The sequence below is a fragment of the Lemur catta genome, chromosome 16 (genome assembly GCF_020740605.2).
Source record: "Lemur catta isolate mLemCat1 chromosome 16, mLemCat1.pri, whole genome shotgun sequence".
Classification (NCBI taxonomy): domain Eukaryota; kingdom Metazoa; phylum Chordata; class Mammalia; order Primates; family Lemuridae; genus Lemur; species Lemur catta.
The window spans coordinates 54,285,528-54,306,817 of NC_059143.1; the positions used below are offsets into that span (position 1 = coordinate 54,285,528).

At 53.0% G+C, this 21,290-nt stretch overlaps 1 protein-coding gene across 9 annotated transcripts in view; it reads right to left on the reverse strand.

The window, feature by feature from the left end:
• Nucleotides 1-21,290, reverse strand: part of LOC123621771 (myelin basic protein) — a 1,012,103-nt gene that overhangs the window by 29,203 nt on the left and 961,610 nt on the right. For all 9 annotated transcript variants that reach the window (XM_045527684.1, XM_045527682.1, XM_045527683.1 and 6 more), the window contains exon 4: nucleotides 3,660-4,096. In XM_045527684.1, coding sequence (XP_045383640.1) covers nucleotides 3,660-4,096 — 437 coding nt within the window. The remainder of the gene's footprint in view (nucleotides 1-3,659; nucleotides 4,097-21,290) is intronic.

A 21,290-nucleotide genomic window follows, 5' to 3' on the forward strand; every position in this document is an offset into this window, starting at 1 on the left:
GGAGGGGCTGGCGATGGAGCCACAGAAGCCTCTGGTCACTGACCGGTCAGGAGTTCCCGTAAGGAATCTCAAAACATACTTGTTGAGTGCAGAAATAAATGCACCCACTCCACTGGATTGTCTCCAGCTGGACCTCTGGCCAAACCGCTCGTCAAACGGATATGGTGAATGGCCAAACCCGTGACTGCACGGGCTCTGAACAGCCTCAGTGTGGCCTTGTGGGCCCCTCAGCTCAGGTGAGGGACTGTGGGCATCACCCCTCCGGCACCCCCGGAGACGCTCTCACCTGTGCCCTTCCCGTGGCCCCAAACGGTGCACCCCCGTGGGATGACAGAACATTGCTACAGAGTTAGGATATCGTGTTAACAATGAAGAATTAAGTTCCCGTAGAACTACAATGTGTTTAATGTAATGAAAATGCAATGGAAAAAAAAATCAGGCAACAGAACATTTGGATTAATTTACAAGACCGTTATACCCCATGGCATTACATGAAAGAAACAGCTCTTACCCTGAACAGTCAGAATGAGTGGCATAGAAGTAACACTGAATGTTGAATAACGCAATGCTGACGTTAGCAGGTTATAAATGGAGCTTTTAATGTAAAACAAATAGAGAAAAATAGGGGAAATCACCAGTATAGAACCTAGATTAAAAAAAAAAAACTTCTTTGGAATTGTACGACTTGGAGAAACAGGAGATGGGTGTGTCCTCACTGCACTCTTACTTGGGAATCGCCCCGGAGTCCCTGCGTCCAGCTTGTACTTGGCCCAACCTGACTTTCTCTAGATAAAGAGGAGGAGGAGCAACTTCCAAAGCCAGTGTTTCCAGGCCTCAGGTGTCATTGCTGACGCGGCACTGAGCCCGGGCAGGTGAGGCTGATGCACCTGAGCCCCAGCTCCGCCCCAGACCGGCACTCCAGGGAGCTGGGAAACCTGTTCCTTAGAGACAACACGGTCCTTTCTTTCCTCCCACAACAACGGAGCATGTTCTCTGTGAAAGCACTTTTCATTTATGGCTCTCAAAAGAATATGCCTCCTCAAGGCATTTTTAGTGCACTTGCCTTGAATGTCAGCTCCCAGCCACACAGAGGGTGGGTGTCGCTGGTGCATTCCCTGGGCCGGGGGTGGGCAGCGGCCCCACCGCATGGTGCGGGCAGCACGTGCCCCCAGGGCCCCGAGGAGAGCAGCCAGGACAAACGGCCCCTTTCACAGGGTCTTGGGGGGCGGGGGGCTCATTCAGAGGCTGGCAGGATTCTGCCGAGAAACACAGGACCCGATCTAGACAGAGAAGCAGAACGATCGATCGCTTTCCCACGGGACGGCCGGGCGGGCTGCCTGTGCCATGGGACAGTGATCAGTCTCCTAAGTCTACCCTGATGACCTCTCTAGCATAGAGAAAGGGGGGCTCTCCTGATTTGCAAACAGAGCAAAACCAAAATAAAAACAAAAGCAAAAATAAAATCACTCCACAGCAGTCCGTACCAATAAATACCCCAGACTTCTAGGGCTATCGTGGGTTTGTAGCCGGGTGTAGGGCAGGTGAAGTTTGCAACTCCAGTGTTTAAAGGACTCCACAATAAAAGAATAGAGTTGAACAAAGACTGCTGCACACCTTCAGCAAAGATCCTGCATGGCAATGCACCAACAGCCCGTGTTTGTATGAAGCTGCTCCATGATTATACGTGCAAACTCTGATTGTCTGTTTTGGCATCAAAGGGCCAAGCTGTATTTAAAAATCTTTTGTATTTAATACTCAGTAGTGAAAAGGACTGATACTTCAAAATTTTTAAGACAATTATTTAAAAATTGTTTTTATTTTTTAAAATCCTGTGAAAATGCTTTGATTTTTTGACATCCCTGACAATCTGGCAACATTATTTTGCCAAGAGATTGACTACTTCTGAGACTAGGATCTTTTCTTTGAAAATATTGAAGCATAGAAGAGATTTAAAACAATACATGTTGTAATCTCACATAAAGGAAGAAAAACATCTGTGGGTTTATACATCCACTTTGAGATAAAGCCACAGTGATTGATATAAATGCTTTCACCATTATATTTCAGCTTAAACCATTATCACGGAAATGAAGCTTGTTTTGTAATATATGCTATCCAGCTATTTCATCTTTTCTGCACAGTTTAAATCCACTTTTCCTGCTCCTTGAATGAAGCAGGATAGTCTAAGTTTTCAACACTGACCCCTCTGCGTGCATGGGAACCTCAGCACAACAGCAAGACTTGCCAGGCGGCAGAACCCACAGATACCTGGGGTGGTCCAATAGCTTGAAAAGGCGCTACCAAGCAAAATGAGCGTTAGAAACAGGTCCGATGGCCAACATTTGGGGTGACGGAGTATTGCCAAGGAGTGAAGGCAAACGTCCACCAGTGCAGACACCGAAGGGACCGACCAGAATATGAATTCAGTAAGCACTTAAGATACCGCAAGTGTTGTTCACAATTAAGTCATGACAGTGTCACAGCCTGACCCCTCCACACAGAGCAATGTGTGACTGCCTAAAATCCCAGTGTGCTTTATTGCCCGTGGGAACGGTAAACCTGGCATTTGTGTTCAGCTTCAACAGTTTCATGATCAATAATACTAAGAAGTGCAGTTGGAGACCAGCTCCAAGGTGCCTGTGGTTTCTATGCTGGTCCACTAATACGATGAGGGTCTCTGTCCCACATGTCCTTCCAAAGCCTCTCACCTTCCCCAAGATGCAGAGGCAGCTCAGGACACAGGCAGTAGAAAAGCCGCATCTCACGGGGCTTTGTGAGAACACCCAGTAAGTACACCAGGGGCTTTTTCGGAAAAACTTCTCTCTCTCCAAAATTACCCAATTACCCAACAATCTGCAAAGCCCTGTGCCATGGCTCCTCTTTGCCACCCGAACAACTTGGGGGGCAGCTCATAAAGGAACAGCAGGCACCGACGACCCACTCGCAGTCAGCGCCAGAAGCCCCCTAGAGACTGGACAGCACTTTTTTCCTGTGATACATTTTTATCCATAAAACATTTGCTTTTAAACAATGAAACTTCCAAGATTTTATATTCAAATGAATGGAATCACAAAATAATAAAGTTTTGATTCATCGGCACTTGTTCATCCCTCCACCCCTTCCACTAAACAACTCAGACAAAAGAGCAAGTTTGCTCGAGGCGGATTTGAATTCAGGAGCTTGTTCTAAAGTCCTCCTCGACCTCAATCGCATGATTGTTGCAGAGCAGAGTGAAGCCAGTAGCAGCGACTCCAGGAAAAAATGAGCGTGACCCAATGTGGAACCCAAAAGTACGGGCCAAAGGCAAAACCAGCTGTAAAGCCCCCAAGCACACGGCACAAGCATGTAGCACTCTTGCTAGGCTGCCTAGACGCAGGGCACATTCAGATCCAGAATTCAGAATTTCCTTGCATTCCTGAGCCACACCCTGATCACAATCCCTTGTGGGGAGGACAAAGAGGGTTCATTTAACAGAAATACCCTAAGCAGCAATGCAGGCCCCGCCCGGGGCCTCTGTGCCCTGCCCAGCAAGGACCAACAAACACCCCAGACACTAAGCGGCTACGTGTCAGTTCTTCCTCTAATGGCTTAGTTCCCCTACTGAATTGTCCTGTCCTCCTTCCGTCTAAACTAAAGCTCCTTCACTCCTCCGAGCTCACCTTGCCAGAGCCCCGCTTGGGTGCACCCCTGTCACCGCCAAAGAAGCGCCCGATGGAGTCAAGAAAGCCCGTGTCTCTGTGCCGCGGGAGGAAGCCAAGCCGGGCATGGTCCACGGTGCTTGCTGTGGCCAGGTACTTGGACCCGTGCCTCTGGGAGGGTCTCTTCTGTGACGCCATCACATCCAGGCCCTCGGACACGGCTGCACTGTCTTCTTGGATGGTCTGGAGCTCGTCAGACTCGGAGGGCCTGTCTTTGAAGGTGTTGTCCTCCCTCCCCGGGGCATCTCGGGAAAAGAGGCGGACCAAGTGGGGGCGGCTCCCCGGGTCAGCTGGGTGGGCGTCCTGCCAGGCATTCTTTGGGTCCGCTGTGCTCTTGGAGTCTGTCACCGCTGTGTCCCTAGAGGAGGTCCCATTGTTCTGGTTCGCATCTGCCTCTCCTGCAAACAACAATGAGATATGAATACGGGCCTGTGCGAGCAGACCGGGGACAAAGCCGCTTTCTTCCAGGGGTCTTGAACTAGCTGTCCCCCATACAGTGCACAGCGCGTGTGCCGTGCCCACCAAGCCACACGGCAGCCTCGGACTGCCCCGTGCAGAGACCGACCTGGACTTGCATCCTGCTGCCGCCCTGGGATTACCTGGGTCACTCAGAGTTTGGCACCTGGATGAAACGCACAGGGTTTCCTGAGCAAGTGGCTGAGCTGGTGGCGGGCACATCAGAATCCCCCCTTGGGTGCCGCGTGGCTGCACTTGGAGAGCCCAGAGTGCAGGTACCTTTAGGGATATCTGGTACCTGGAAGGCCGCCGGTGCGCAAGCTGAGCATGCTGGGAGCATTCCTTTGACAAAAGGTGTTTTTAGTAGAAATGGAACTTCCCACATCTTTTTACAATTCATGCCTTAAAGAAATGGGGCATTTAGAATTCTTTCATTCCCAGATTCCACAAGGGGCCTCTCGCACTGGAGAATTGCTTATTCAGGACATTTGGATTTGGCTTCTCCTCTGTAAGCAGCAACAATCAGGACATTTGAAGTGGGAATGGGATATTTCATGTTGTGTGCCACCATCGCATAGCTTTTTATAAAAAATACATTTCTCTCACAAATGGCAATAAACCCTTTTGCTCTCAAGTTATAGGAAGTTAGGTTTAAATGAACATCAGTTAGTTTCCTCTCCAAATTCTATTACTTATCTACAGAAAATGTGGATTCCCTCACAATTTCCTGTCATACCATCCATCTATCCATCTGTTTATCCACCCATCTACTAATCCATTCACTCATCTACTAATCCATCTTCCCACTCACCCATCTATCCATCCACCCACTCACCCATCCATCCATCCACCCACTCACCCATCCATCCATCCATCCATCCACCCGTACACCCATCCACTTATCCATCCATCTATTCACCCACTCACCCATCCATCCACCCACTCATCCATCCATCCACTCATCCATCCATCCACCCATTCACCCATCCACTTATCCATCCATCTCTTTGCCCACTCACCCATCCATCCACCCATCCATCCACTCATCCATCCATCCATCCACCCACTCACCCATCCACCCACCCACTCACCCATCCATCCACTCATCCATCCATCCACCCATTCACCCATCCACTTATCCATCCATCTATTCATCCACTCACCCATCCATCCATCCATCCACCCACTCACCCATCCATCCACCCACTCATCCATCCATCCACTCATTCATCCATCCATCCACCCATTCACCCATCCACTTATCCATCCATCTATTTACCCACTCACCCATCCACCCATCCATCCACTCATCCATCCATCCACCCATTCACTCATCTACTTATCCATCCATCTATTCACCCACTCACCCATCCATCCACCCATCCATCCACTCATCCATCCATCTTCCCACTCACCCATCTATCCACTCATCCATCCATCTATCCATCCATGCATCCATCCACTCATCCATCCACCCATCTACTAATCTATCCATCCACCCACTCACCCATCCACCCATCCATTATTGTATTGAGCACACTCAGTCCCGTGAGCCCTCCTAGAAGAAGGTCATGCTGGAATAGGGTGGGCCCTAACCCAGTGACTGGTATTCTCATGGGAAGAGGGAGGTCTGGGCACAGAGACACAGGTGCAAGGAGCAAATGTGGTTGAGGTGGAGACTGGAGTGACGCATCTACAAGCCACGGAGCACCAAGGTCCCCGCACCACCAGAAGGTCAGAGACACAGACAGATTCTCCCCTAGAGCCTTCAGAGGGCGCATGGCCCCAAAGACACCTTGATTTAGGATTTCTGGCCTCTACAACTGTGAAAGAATAAATTCCGTTGTTTTAAGCCACCCGACGTGTGGCAATTTGTTTCAGCAGCCGTAGGAGACAGACACAATGTGTCATTTTCTAGGGTGCAACGATACAAAGAAGACCAGGCTGAGGTCATTAGGAAGGCCCTGGAGGAGGTGATATCTGGATGAGGTGACAGTCAGGCCTTGTGAGGACTTGGCGGTGTGAGGGTGCTTCTGGCAGGAGGAAGGGCCACTGCAGGGCCTGGGCAGGGACCAGCTCGGGGCGCGGCTGGACAGCTGGGGTCAGGGAGGCTGGTGGGTGACTGCATCGTGGGCCGCAACGGGGACCCAGGGGATCAGGGTTTGGGGAGCAGGGGGAGCCCTGCTGGCTGGGAGCAGACTGTGGACAGGGCAGAGCAACAGGCGTGTGGCACAGGGTGCAGGGTGTGTGGCTGTGCAGAGCCAGGAGGGCGGATGGAAGGCCGGATGCTGGGCCCTTGGCTTCCACCCTGCACGGCTGGGCCAGCGGAGGGGCCGGGTCTGCCTGGGACACTGGTGAAGAAAGGTGTCGGGGCTGGGGCTGGGGGAGCCCCCAAGTTTACCTGCCGTGGGGAGGCAGGCGACAACCCAGCCCAACCCAGTGCAGCCTGACAGGGATGAGTGCGCAGGGCGCGTGGACATCATTTTAGACGGGTCTCCTCCGAGGATGTCTTTGGGTGACAGTGTTGGAGTCCCCACGACCCCCAGTTTCTGTGAGGTGCTAGGAGGGCTCACAGGACTGAGCGTGTGATCCTGTGACACGGTGATTTATTACCGCGAGAAGAACACGGGGCGGAGTCTGAGGAGCCTCTCCTCGTAGAGTCACGCAAGACACGCTGAGCTTTCCAGCAAGCCTCGGACCACGCCTGCGAAACGTCGTCTGCCAGGGAAGCTGGTCCCGGGGACACACACATGCACACACATGCACACACACATGCACACAAGGCACACACATGTACACATGCACACACACATGCACACACAGGCACACACATGCACACACATGCACACATGCACACACACGCACACACACGCACACACAGGCACACACAGGCAGAGCACCATCAGAACTGGAACCAGATCTTCTGCGTCCTAGTCAGCAATTCTTGTAAAAACTTTAGATCAAGTGTAATTGCCTCGTGCGTCATAGACCTGTGGACTAAGCCAAGACCACAGGCCACTCGCCACCCAGGCCGAGACCTTGGGGACGCTGAAAGTAAAACAGCGCATGTGAAAAGCACCTTCCAGCTTTAAACCATCATCAGGACTTTGGCTCTAATGTAGTTTCTTCACCTCGCAATGTTTCTCAGGCCCTCCGTGTCTAATTGAAATGACCTGCCTTTTTTGGATTTGTCTGAAAACGCACAGTCACACGGGCTCCTTTGATACCAAGGTCCCATCGGGGGCCACGTACCGGCAGGACACCAGTTCTGGGGGACAGTGGCACATGAGGAGGGGCTGGGGTCATTTTTCTTTGGGTACATACATGTGTGGAAGTTCATGTATGTACAACACACACTTCCACAAATACATGCACCAAAAGAAACAGGGCTCCAATCCTGTTGATTTCTTTCCTTAGACTCACACAGGTCAAGAAACTGCCCCGTAAATGACATTTATCATGCAGCGATACAGAGCTTGCATTCCAAGGCAGATTAACGTACTCCCCACGTACGTTAGGGACGTTTGCCGAAGACAAAGTAAAACACAAACAATAGGAACCCAGGTCACCCTGGTCCTAGTCACACTCCTGGCAGGGTGCACACAGATGCTGGGTGTGTCCGATCCGGCCGTGCTCTGTGCCCGAGAAACAGGTCCTGGGACCAGGACAAGTACAGGAAAGACGGGGCAAGCTGGGGTGGGTGGTGTCATTCTTTCATGACCATTGGGCACATTCAACTACGTAAGAACACTAAGATTTACAACATGTTCCCTAAATACATCACTGCATGAAGAACACCGGCGGGTGCAAGGCTGTAGTTTTTGCAGGGATGCAATGCTTATTTATAGGTTGCAAGAGCAACAGAAATAATTAGAGTCTGGTTTTGGAGCTGTGCTTTTTATTCTCTAGCTAATATAAATTAATGCAAATGTGAGAGGAAAACAATAGCTATATTGTACATAATTAAATGCATTAACAAAACACAAGAGCATCTGAATACTAATATTTTTACAACAGTTGGGCTTTGTGTTCCTGAATACCGTTATTTGTGAAGCACAGAGAACGGCATTTGTGTCCCAAAAGTAGCTTCTCCCAACACATAAGAAGTATGGTGAGAAGTCTAAATCCGTGGACATGCAGCATTTTTTGGTAGGGACAATGCAGTTTAAATGCATCCATTAATATTAAATTAAATTAAAGCCCAATGCAGACTTTTTATTTAGATTATATTTATAGAGCAGAGCATTTATTATGCAATCAAGGAAACATGCAGATCTAATTTTACCAAAATATGCAATTCTAATATTTTCTGTATTATTTATCAAATTCTACAAATGCAGGAAAACTTCTCTAAAAAAAAAACATACACCCTCAATGTCATTGCTAGAATGACCCCCATAACTCGGGGTCCCAATCATCAGCACTGTGGAGTGGCTCCTTAGTTTTTCTCTAGATTGTTTCACATCTGCTCATCTGTCCCTCCAGTTAGACGACCCCTCTCTGAGGGGCAGGGACCATGCTGTGTTTGTCACCAACTTTGCCGACACAGTGACACTCAGCAAGCCTTTACCGTTTGCTAACAGAAGATGCTGATGTTTACCAGAAGGCACTCCAAGAGGAAGTAAACCAAAGCCCCCCATTTTCTTTGCTGTAAGAACTTAGATTTGGCATAATTGCTGCCAAATTGTTTTTTATGTATTTATTTTAAAGTGAGAATTTCCCTTAAGTCCTCGAAGTCTCTACACCCTTAGTGCAAAGAACTCCAGAAATTATAATAATTTCAGTTGCATAATTTAAGTATTTCTGGCCACGTGGAAGGTTTTCTAATATTCTAAACATAACCATTCAGCCTGGCTCTGAACTACCAGGACAAATTTAACCTTCCGGCTCCATCCCTGAGTGAACTCCAAGTCCCAGTTTATCCATTTGGACTTGCGGTGCCGACTTCGACAAGTCCCTTCATCCACGTGAGCCCTGCAGTCTGTCCGGGGGGAACCACGAGCGTGGACGGCAGAGAAACATCATCACCACAGAGATGAGGACCGTGGTCTCCAGGGTTGGGGTGGGGGCCGGGGAGCTGTGGGAAACAGCTGGGGAGGACCCGGGGCCAACCTCAGCCCAACCTCTGCCCCGCCGATGTCCCTGAGCAGGTCCCCAAGCCAGGCAGCGCGTCCCTGTGCGTATTCCAGATGGACAGGTGCAGTTCAGTCCTTGGGACATCTGAGATGTCCCAAGGGCTTCTATCAGCGACCCCCTCATAAATGCCACCGTCCACAGAGAGCTATGGAAAGGGCTTTGTTAGATGCAGGTTCTCATAACCCTACCAAGCCAGCGGCTGTATTAGCCTTTATGCAAACGAGAAAACTGTGGCTTAGAGAAGCAAGGTGGGAACTGATGGAGGAATGTGTTAGCTGGGGCCAGTGCTCCCTCTCTGTGCTCTGGAAACATACACCGTCCCCTGGCCCTGGGTGCTGTACACTGGCTCCTTCCCCGGCCCAAACTGGCCTCAGCTGCAGCTCGGTTTGCTCTCAGGGACAATTTAACTGCAGATCACTGACGGCTGAAACATCTGGATCGCAGCTGCTGAACGGAGGGGCTGACCAGGAGACAGGGAGACCCCTCAGCCCGAGGGATCATCCAAATGTAATTTCTCTGGGGAAGTTCAACAGACTCTCTCAGACACCTGCCCCAGCCAAGAGCCAGCCAGGGCCACCCCCTGCAGCCACAGGGGCCCCGAATGCGCTCAGTGGACTCAGTGCCCTGGACAACTGCAAGCACAGCCACCGAGTCACAGGTGACAACATTGCTGTCCTTGGCAGAATTCACAAGGACTGGTAAACACCCAGTACAGTGAGCCCAGCAGTCCTGGACATTGTGTTGCGTCTCTGACGAGCTGTCCATCAACACTTGGAAGCTACAGTGTGATAACTCCATGCTTGTTTAGAAAACTGTCACTTACCCGTCATCTTGCAATAACCAGAAAATGGCAGGAATCAAATATTCATACAAGATCATCTCTGATAAAATTGCGATGACAAAGTGAATACTGTTATACACTTAAATGTTATATTTTCCACCTAGAGCATATTTCTTATGTGCTGGTCCACTGCACCTAGGGGAGTCATAAACTTTCACCAAAAGCACGTGTGTGTGCAAGAAAAATCCCGGTTCCTAAGCACACCCCAGACCCAATCATCAGAACGCACGGCGGTGGGGCCCTAATCCTGCCTGTCTGTAGCAGGCGGAGGAGCCGTGGGCAACATCTACTCCTTCTCCAGATAACTCGTGTTCGCTCTTAACCGCGTGCTCTTAACCACTCTTAACCGCGTGAGCACGGCTACACTTCCTGCTCTCCGACACTCGCAGTGTGTGGTGACCATGACAAAAGCCTCTGTGACCTCAGAGCGTGTAAGGAGCCCACCGCTGCTTCGTGTTAGGGTCGGGTCTGCACCCCTCTAGGCAACACCCGGCACTGGGAACACGCCTGGCCAGCGTGGGAGGCGAGCCCGGGCGCTCCCTGCAGGGGTGAGGTCCATGTGAGCGCGGGCTCGCAGGCTGCTCCTGCTGGGTTTGCAGCCGTGTGCGAAAGCCAGAGGTTTGCAGGCCAACAGGAACGCAAAGTATTTATTTAATAATCCAGAGAGTGACGTACTGCTCAGCAAACCAGAATCAACTCAATACAGAAACCATCTTCTCCACGAATGCAAGTCACACCATCGAATTTAACTGGAACACATGGCACGTCCACGGACAAGGTGTGACACTGTCACCTTGTCATGACAATTAATTTAACGTTTTCTCCTGTGATTAGAGATCTCAAAACATTAGACCTGAGAGATCATCTGAATATAATTTCACTAGGGAAGTTTCATAAAATTTCACACCCGCAGCCAAGCAGATCTTAAATGAGACAGGAAACCATGAAAATGATCGTTGCTCAAGTAATTGGAGATTTTCCCAACAGCACACTGTAAGAATGTGAGTTTCAGCCTTGCCTAGCGTGAACCACTGTGGGCTGATTTTATTTGTACACCCGGTTCCCGTGTAAATGGGGAATCCCAGACTTCAGGGACCAGTAAAGTAGTAAAAATTAGGGGTAAAAATGGTGGGCCTTTCTGTTGTCCACCTCAGGAATTCACATTTTTATTTTGCCAGCTAAGACATTAAGAAAAAGGAAATAGCTACCATGTACTAGCACTGTAATTTCATGAAAGAAAGAATTTTGGAATCGACGGGATAGGAGGGGCATCGTCTCAGGACAAACGGCCGGGGATACATTTAGAGTCATAAAAGTTACATTACAGGGTCACCTTCAACCTGTCTGCAAAGAGGACGCCTCTGTCCACACAGGCTGCCCCAGGCCCGCCCGAGGCTGCGGTGACCAGCCGGCTGGCGCCCCCGGGCAGGGGCCGGGCTGGGGGCCGTGTTAGGAAGGCCCAGATCTCCAACAGCTCCAAGACTCACGTCTGACTCCCAGCCCTTTGCAAAAGTTCCAAACCCCTTGCAAGACGTTGGACTCACAATTCTCACTGCCCCACAGACCACGGAAACCCCACAGAGAGGCTTCTGGTCACCGTTTTTCTGTGCATATATTTTCCTACATGGCATCCACCAGATATTTTGTCAGATGACATCAGTTTATTCATTTTGGGACATCACTATAATAATAGACTCCCTGCTTTGCTCCACATTTTTACCTCGCTTTTAAAAACGATTGTTTTCGGTGGCACAGTTGGTTAGGTTTACGGCCCAGAGCACGGTTTTGGTTAGTTGTGAATATTTTAAGTTCCCATAAAACGACCACATATCCACATGTAAGGTCACAGTTGACCTGATCCGGCTGGTCTGCCCTGACCACAGGGACCTCTCACCCAGGATCTAGAACGTTCCTGGCTCACAAACACGGGCTTCCCTTTAGCGGGTGCCCAGACACAATCTCAGGGGTCCCAGGAGCCCACCCCAAATGCCCTTCCTGGTTGTCTTTTTAGGGCCGAGAGTCCAGACGATTGCCTACGCACGGCTGGGGATTCATAAAGTTGAAATCCGAGAGGCTGGAAACCAGCATCCTGGAGGCTCAGGCCACAGTCAGAAGGTTCGTGAGCGGCTGGTGGCACATTGGGGTCTCGTCCTTCACTATTTCTGCCATCCTGCCGTAACGCCGTGCCTGGCCTTCGAGCCGGGGCTCTATCCACACGGGGACGCGTGGAGAAAACCCAGCAGCGCAGCCACGCCATGGGCCGAGGGAGGTCCTCACTCAGCCACAGAGCTTCGGAGACTTTGGTCCTAAACGCGGGACGGCAGGATTCACGGGAGCTGTGTGGCCCTGTCACACTGAAAACTGAACGGCTGTTTCTGAAATGACTCACAGTGTGGTTTTCCAGCTCACAGTCACTTTAGGGAAGCATCTTCCAAAAGTGAACCCATATATCCAAATACACCAAAATGTGTTATTTTCCATAATTGTTCAAATTAATCTTTAGGTGCTAACTCAAAACAGTAGCATGGAATAGATTAAGGAAACTATTATTGTGGAATCCACAATACAGAGAAAATTTTTAATTATTTGGTTTTTGATTTGGTGATTTTTAAATTGGTGCTTTTTAAACTCATGCCTTTCTTCTATTCCTTTGCATCAGACGGCATCTTCAAGTCGACTGAGGCTGTCCAGGCCACGGTACAATCTAGATGACCGTAACTGACCCTATTTCTAGCCTTCTCTTACGGGACCAGCTGTCACAGCAAAATGAGAACGAGCCGCCCAGGTCTCAGTCCTTCAGAGCAGGCAGGGCCAGGACCCTGAGGTCAGGACACCGTTCTTTAGGGTCAAGAAACTCTTAAGTGATACAGAGACTGTTTTAGAGAACAAAAGAAACGTTATCCAATACCTCAGCCATTGCAAAAGAGATCCTATATTTTAAAAAATCAAGAGAAGGTGACACTGTTTCCTACAGCCCAGGAAAAGCCACATAAAAACTCCCAACAGCAAACTGAACTAAGACAATACAATTTTCCTCCAGTGTCTTTCTAAATTTCCGTTCTCAATTTGCTTCCGTTGGTGGGGAGATGCTTTGGAGCCGTGGCAGGATTTACCCAAGCAGCTTGGCAGACAGCACACAGCGCCGAGCCTGCTGCGTCAGCCACTCGGAACTCAGCTCCCTCCTGCAGGTGCGGTCCCCAATGCCCCTCAAGCTCAGGTTTCAGGACAATGTAAGGGACAGCCAAGGGCAGGAGGCACAGGCAGCCAGATCCTGGTTCTTGGGGACGGCTCGCTATTTGAGCACAGTTTCCAGGTCACTGTTTAAGTGAGGTCCTTAGCGCTGCGTGTGCTGATACACAGTGTCTGGTAGAAGGACGTGTCCCAGTTCACATGGGAAGGCACAGAGGGAAGAATGTTCCGGGCTCTGTTTGTGGACCATCAGCCCCTTTCCTCGGGATGGCAGCTGACGGCTCAGCCCCGCCAGCTCTGACGGGGTCCGGTCAGCACTCCCGAGCGCCTGCCCCCCTCGGCTGCCTGGACGGGCCATGCACTGGCCACAGAGTGTGCCTGCAGGTGGCCTTGCCCAGGGACGTGGGCCTGCGGGCTCTGCACGGTGCGAACCAGGGCGTTTGCCGAGCACCCAGCTCCTGTCCAGCAGGTGAAGGCAGGTGGGGCCCCACGGACTGTTAGTGCTCAGTCCCCGGACAGACACTTGGAGCTAGGACAGCGGCAGCAGGGGTGGAGGGCGGGGCGCTGGGGCACCACTGGGTCCTGCAGGAGGCTGTGGCCTGCAGAGAGCCATGGAATTTGGGAGTGTGGGCCAGGACCGAAGAGGCCTCTCCTTGTTTATGGGATACTCGTGTCACTGGCACGCTGTGCTCAGGGTCACCCAGGAGGGCAAAGGGAACAGAAGGGCCCATGGTGCGGACGAGGATTTGCTATGGCAGAAATTCTGCATCTATGAGAGGCATGTGGCCGCCCCCCAGGCTACGCGCGGAGATTTCTTTAAAACTTTTCCACAGATGAGTCTTATCAACCCACCCGTCTTACACAAATGCCTCCTTTGTGTGCCCAGAACATATAGTTTTTATTTGCTCTAAATAGCTCAGCCCCGGGGCCCTCCCCCCGCGGGGCAGGGGTCACAGGAGAGGCAGCCGGTGTGCGGGGGGAGGGCGCAGAGGATGGGAACTGGGTCCTCTGGCTCGGCCACGCCTGGTGGGGACCACAGGGGGCCACACCCGCCGAGCCAGTCTCCCCGTCGCCCGACGGGGCTGCGGGCTGCTCGCCCGGCTCCCGACACCGCTGGTGTCCAGATAGGGGCTTTTCATAAAAGAGCCGAGATCCACGTGGTTCTGTTCCATGTGCCCCTGTGAGTCTCACAGGAGCAGACCCAGAGCGTCGGAAGGCGTCCTCCAGGAACGTGGCGTCACAGCCACTGCTCAAATTGCTCTTCAGCGGCAGCGAGTGAGTGAGAACCGGTTTCCGAGCCCTTGGCCAAGTTTACACAACGGGGCCGCAACAAACACTAGTTGAATTAAGAGGAATTTGGACGCTTAGACCAAAGGTCTGGAGTTACACACAGCTGACCTGGATTCTCGGGGCCATCACCTGCTGTGTGATCTTGAGCACAGAGTGCCATCTCTCTAAGGCTTGGTGGCCTCACCGCAAGGCTGGCGGCACAGCCAGAGCTGCCTCACGGCACTGCTCGGACAAGGGCTTGCGGTGCGGGTCGTGCAGCAGCCTTGGCCTGTGCCCCGAATGCTCGGGGGAGGCTTTTGTGGTCGTTGCTATTATTATGATATTTATGAAACTAATCTGGGAACATCTTGTGCACAGGCATAAGATCCTACATGTTTTCCACCATCTACCCACCCACCTCCCACCCATCTACCTCCCACCCACCTGACTGCCTCCCACCCGTCCACCCACCCACGTCCCACCCAGCCACCAGCCACCCACCATCTGTCCTTCCACCTGTCCGTCCTCCCACCCATCCAGTGTCCGCGTAGTGCCTTGTGTCAGGCACAATTCTAAGAATAATCCCACAGGCCTCATCCTGGCATAACTCCCCACCCACTTTGCGTGAGGTAGAGCCTGACTATGACGAGGTATTTCTCATGACTGCCACATAATGTGACAAAAGAAAGACTCTCAGGGACGTCTGACCTAACCACAGGACCCTTTCGAAGGCAGAGTTTTCCCTGCAGGCAGCAGAAGCAGACGTCAGCGAGATTCTGGGCCGGAGGATTCCAGGCCCTGCAGGTGTGAGGATGGTGGGACGGTGTGCAGGGCCGAGAGCGACAGGGAGAGCTGACAGTGACTCCCGCTGGCACCGGCAAGGACAGGGCCCTTGCTCCTAAGGCCACCCCGAGGGGAATTCTGCTGATGGCCCGATGAGCTCGAGAGTGGACTCCTTACAGGAGCCTTTGACGAGCGCCCACCCGCTGGCCCCTCCCCAACGGCCCCAGAGACCCTGAGCAGGGACAGCCGTCGAGCCCGGGACCTCCACCCAGCAGGAGCTGAGCTCATAGTGGGTTTTGTTTCAAGCGGCTACGTGTGTGGTGATTTGTTACACAGCCATAGAAATCCGAATGCGTGCCTCCTGTGGCCCCCCAGACTCCAAGGCCCCCCGGCCCCCTGCAGGCCCCCGGCAGACCCCCCAGCCTCCCCGCAGGTCCCTGCAACACCCCGACCTCCCAGCCTCCTATGGCCCCAGCCTCCCAGACAGCCCCACCCCCGACAGGCCCCTCACAGCCCCCACATTTTGGTTTAGCAAAAAGGGGGGAGAGAAGGCGGCACATCTGCAGAAGGCGACCAGGGGCCACCTCCTCGCCCCCTGCAGGATCTGGGCTGCCACAGCGGGTGGGGAGGAGGAAGCTGTGGACAGTCGTGGGAAGGAAGAACAGGGTTAGTGACCACCTATCAGGGAAGCTGGAAGCCAGAGCAAAAAAGGGGACAGGAAGGAAGCACAGGGGTCAAGGTGCGGCACCTTCGCTGCGTCCTACGAGTGACACTTGCAGCACCCAGGAGTGCTGGGTGAGGGTCGTGACGCTGGGGTCACTGACCTGCCTGCGTATGAAGGGCTCCTGACTTTATTACTGTTCTTAGAGTTGGCAGATCGCTCTGACCATTGACGACTTTAATCATTTATACAAAATCACAGTTACATGAATGATTGCCTCTGCCTTGACATGTAAGGGTGGCTCATATTTAAGAACTGAATTTTAGAAGCTTCTCATGTTATCTTTCTTTTCTTCCTCCCTTCTGATTCTAAAAAGTTTGTTTGCTAAATAACCAAATACAAGATTATTTGGGAAGCATGATCAATAAAAGACTTGCCGGAACCCAGATGAGATTATTGCAACAGAGCCTGCATGATCTATTTGCAACCAGCAAAAGGCAGTGGAATTTCTAGGAATCACAGCGTCGTAAGGAACAAGTCAAACCTGGAGCAACCAGGGCAGCCACGAAGAAAAGCCACGAGTTCGTAATCAAGTGGAAATGACACCACTCACTACAGCCTTTCTGGAGATTTGCTTGCTGAGTACGGAACATCCAATTGTTCCAGGTTAAACTGGGGAGGGGTGCAGAAGGTGGTATCCTGTCTTAGCCCCTCAGCCAAAGGCACGTGTTGTAAAAACCGTGTCCCTCATCTCCCAATGATGTGGCCCTTGGCACTGGGCACCTTGCTCTGGCACCTGCCATCCTGGAAGGGAGAGGGAGCTCGAGTCCACAACTGCACTCGGTTTGATTGGCATCTTGCTCTCAGGCAAAATGTCGTATCTTGTTAGTTAAATAAGTTTAACTAAAGTTAAATAAGTTTAACTTTCACACCTCTAAAAACATTTACATTATTTTGTAAACATTCATATAATTTATGGCCTGAGAAAACTAGTCAGAAACTGTAGCCATTTATAATCACTCTGTTCTGCAGCAATAGGCGTGGCCCGTGGCTTACAATGTAAAAAATAACAGATACATTTACGATCGGGCGTTTTGGTAAATGAGAGAGTTATTTTTAGGTCTTTTCTTGGGGACAGTTGCAGATCTGTGGCACTTACTGTCCCTGGCTGCCCAGGAACAATGGTGTCAAATGTCTAGCACAGCGCGATGGGCTTCGCACAATGGCAGCTTTTCAGAGACCGCGCTCCGGCATCGAGGAAGTGCCTGCGCGGGGCCAGCCCGGTGCCAGCCAGTGTTAGCTACTGCTTTTTAAGGATAAGGAAAACTCAAACTCTCCAAGTGAAGAAATATTAGGGAAAATACTTAAAAAACGCTCATACAATAACACACGGCTTTCCAGATTAAGAGACGGTGACGCGTCACAATTAGATAAATGGGAATGAGGAAGACATTCCAAGATCTCGTTTATAAATTGCCCCAGGTAAATGCGCTCGATTTATCTGCTGCCAACACCACTTTGAGGTACAAACTGTTTTAGTAAAGAATGCATACTAATGTTTCAAAAGTTTTTTTCCCTCTTTTGGAAAACATTTTGAGACAATCCATGATGATCAAATAATCGGACAACATTTACATCGTGTTGGGCTGATGTCAGAATGAAGACATTGAAACATTTCCTATCCACTCATCTAGTGGAGCTAAATACTTTTTAAGGTTTATTTATGAGAATTCTAACTTAATCCCAATAGGTACTTATAAGAATCCATTTTTACCTTTTGTTGCCAGAATCTTGAATAAATTACCAAAAGTATTATAGAAATTCGGCATTTCAATGTCATGAAAATAAATTTATACAACAGCTCTTCAAAATTGAAATGAAATTGCTCTCTTTAAATCTGACTGTAACATTTTCTATCTGTATCACAGGGACAATTTGGCATAGAGTCCTATAAGCCGGGGGTCACTTCCAAGGGGTCCTGGTTACTATGGTCTCTGCAGATGTAACTCGGTGACTCTGTTTCTGGGTGGTTCTGTGCCAGGCGGTGTCTCTGCAGTGCTCCTGCCAGGACGGGCATGGCAGGGCTGGGGGGCTGGCCAGGGCCCTCTAGCCTGGACCTCCACAGACGTCCAGTGTAGGGTATAAAATGTGATCATTGCAAATGGCTTTACTGGGATAAAGCTTTCAATCTCTGTGAATAGCCCACACGCTCCAGTGGACCGAGTGGTGTCGTGGTGTGATGGTAAGAGCCTCACAGACCCACGGCAAGCAGGAAAGGGTGCTGACCATCTCTGCGGGTTTAAAACACGGCTTCCCTGTGCGCTGCGCACACGCCAACACCCGGGGCAGGGATGCCACGCTCGGCCCGCCAGCCGTCAAGGCCCCAGCAGACTGCGTCCTGGCCACTCTGCCCGGCCCGCTCCGCCCAGACCCCCCCAGGCGGGTGCCCCCTCCCATATCACGATGTCCCTGTTTCTGCATCTTTGATTCCCGGCTCCCCACCACCTCCCCGAGCCGGGCAGCCCCCTCTCTCAGGGGATGTGAGTTCCTCCAGCTGGCCACCTCCCCCGCCATCGGGCCGGCACCCTGGGCTGACCTCCAAATGCCCAGTGACACACCCCACACCGTCCACGGCTCAGAGCAGCGACTTCAGCACTCGAGCCCACCCGTGAGCACCGGCGTGCGAAGCCGCAGCAGAGGAGCCTATTCCCCGGCAGCTGCGGACGCTGCAGCGCCCAGTGCCGCGCCGGCCCAGGGCCGATGCCCAGTGACCCGCGGAGGCTGACGGGGCGGACAGCAGCCTGTAACTGTGCCAGGCTAGGCCCTGGGAGGGTGGCTCCGCGTGGCGAGGGCAGCACAGGCTGGCCGCACTGGCCCCGGACCCCCAGCTCCCACAGCCACCTCCCAGCCCCCGGCCGGTGGCCTCTCTCCTGGCTCCCGTCTCCCCTGTGCCCGGGCCCCACAGCCTCCTCCTGGACGTTGGCCACCTCGCTGCGCACTGTGGCCCGTCCTCCGAGAGCTGTGACAGGCCCTCTGTGCTCGGCCACTGCCAGGCAGGATGGGACTCCCGAGACGGGGTTCGAACCCCTCTTGCCGTTGTCCCTCCGGCTCCAGGTCCTCTCCCCCTCCCAGAGCTTTGTCCTGCTCAATGTCCTGCACGTCTGCCACCTCCGCCGGCCCCTTCTGGGTGCCTGTGGGTGTGTGTGGGTGCGTGTGGGCACGTGTGGGTGTGTGTGGGTACGTGTGAGCACATGTGGGTGCGTGTGGGCACGTGTGGGTGCTTGTGAGCACCTGTGGGTGTGTGTGGGTGCATGTGAGCACCTGTGGGCGCATGTGGGTGAGTATGAGCACGTGTGGGTGCCTGTGGGTGCGTGTGAGCACATGTGGGTGGGTGTGGGTGCGTGTGAGCACGTGTGGGTGCGTGTGGGTGCATGTGAGCACGTGTGGGTGCGTGTGAGCACGTGTGAGCACGTGTGGGTGTGTGTGAGCATGTGTGGGTGTGAGCACATGTGGGCACGTGTGGGTATGTGTGGGTGCGTGTGAGCACATGTGGGTGCGTGTGAGCATGTGTGGGTGTGGGTGTGTGTGGGCAGGTGTGGGTGAGTGTGAGCACGTGTGGGTGCTTGTGGGTGCGAGTGTGTGTGGGTACATGTGGGTGAGTGTGAGCACGTGTGGGTGAGTGTGAGCACGCGTGGGTGCGTGTGGGTGCGTGTGGGTGCCTGCAAGTGGGTGCTGCTCTACTGGAGATGGTGCCTCCTGAGGGGGTCCTGCCTCAGTTGGTCCAGTAGGAGCAGGAGGAGCCAGGGTCATCCCGGGCCTCACACTGGAGCTCCCAAGTCTAACGGGCCGTGCAGGGTGCGAGGTGGAAATCTGAAATAGTTGACTCTTTCTCACGGAAACCAAGTGCAGGCGCTGTCGAAGCGGCTGTCCGAGAGCGTTGCAGCGGGTGAGACAGAGGCATCGGACCCGGGGCCGGGCGCCGTGAGCAGGGAGGGCTCTGAGCTCGCTGGTCTTAGGCCGGGCCGCGCGGCCATCACACTGGCCAGAGCCATCACATCTGCTGTTTGTGCCACTGTAAGGCTTGTGTGCCCTCTTTGTTCCAAAACCCTCTCAGCTGTCCCATTGTGGCACGGACGACCCTGAGTGACCCTAAGCAGCACATTTTATTTTTGAAGGCCGGGGCCAGTCAGGGGTGAGTGCACAGGGGGACCGACCCTGAGCTCAGGTGGCCGTGACTGCCCGGTGCTCACAGTGGGAGGACCGCTGACCCCCGTCCACGCCCACCCACGTTCCCACCTGGAGTGGGCCCCGCTGGGCCGTCTTCTGGTCCTGGGATCGTGGCCCCTGCGGGAAGTGCTCTGCGACCAGGCCCGAGCCCCCCCTCCACACAGCAGGACCCCCTCTCGCCAAGCCCGGCCCTCGGGGCCACTGGGCCTGTGGGTGCTGCGTTCTCTCAACCCGTTCCCACCCGTGACGCTGTGGAAAACGCGGGGAAACGGGAGTGCGCCCAGAGCTCACCCACCCGCTCTGGAGATGTCTCGCTTGACTGTCTGTAGCATTTGCACAAGGGGGCAGCAACCAGGAGGCTGGGGGTGTGGGGAGGGCGGGATGGGCGTGGGACGCGGTCAGAGAGGCCTGGGCGAGGGTGGGAGCTCTGAGCAGGGACCCCGTGCTCAGCTCACGTGGAGAACAGACAGGTGGATCGGGAGGGACTTGGGGACCCGCTGGGGCTCCCAAGATAATCCAGGTGGGCTGATGGGCTTGGACCCCCGCAGTGCGAGAGGAGGTCCTCGGTCCAGTCAGAGATCACTGCTCTTAGCAAAGAGACGTGGACAACACGCCTCATTTCTGGACAGGGCCCCGCGTGTTCCCACTGCATGTTGCTGGGGAGGACAGAGGCGGCGGTGCCATTCCCCTCGACCCAGCGAAAATCAGCAGCAACGGGGACACACGTCTCTGAGCTGGGGTGGGACAGGCCCTGTGGGGTGAACGAGTCCTGTCCTGCCCGGTGGGGACCAGCGCCCACCCCCCACGCCGCACACCCTGGGAGGAAGCGGCCTCAGCAGGGTGATAAAACACCAGGGTGGGGCCACGCAGAAGTAAACATTCTGGAACCTGCGTCCCAAAACCCACTCACCGGCCCGGGAGGCAGGTCGCAGAGGTTCCCTCCCAGGCTGGCGCCACCTGCTACTGCTCTGCCTGTCTGGGACGGAGGAACTGTGACTGGGTTTGGTTTTCTTCCTTCAACTTTGTCATT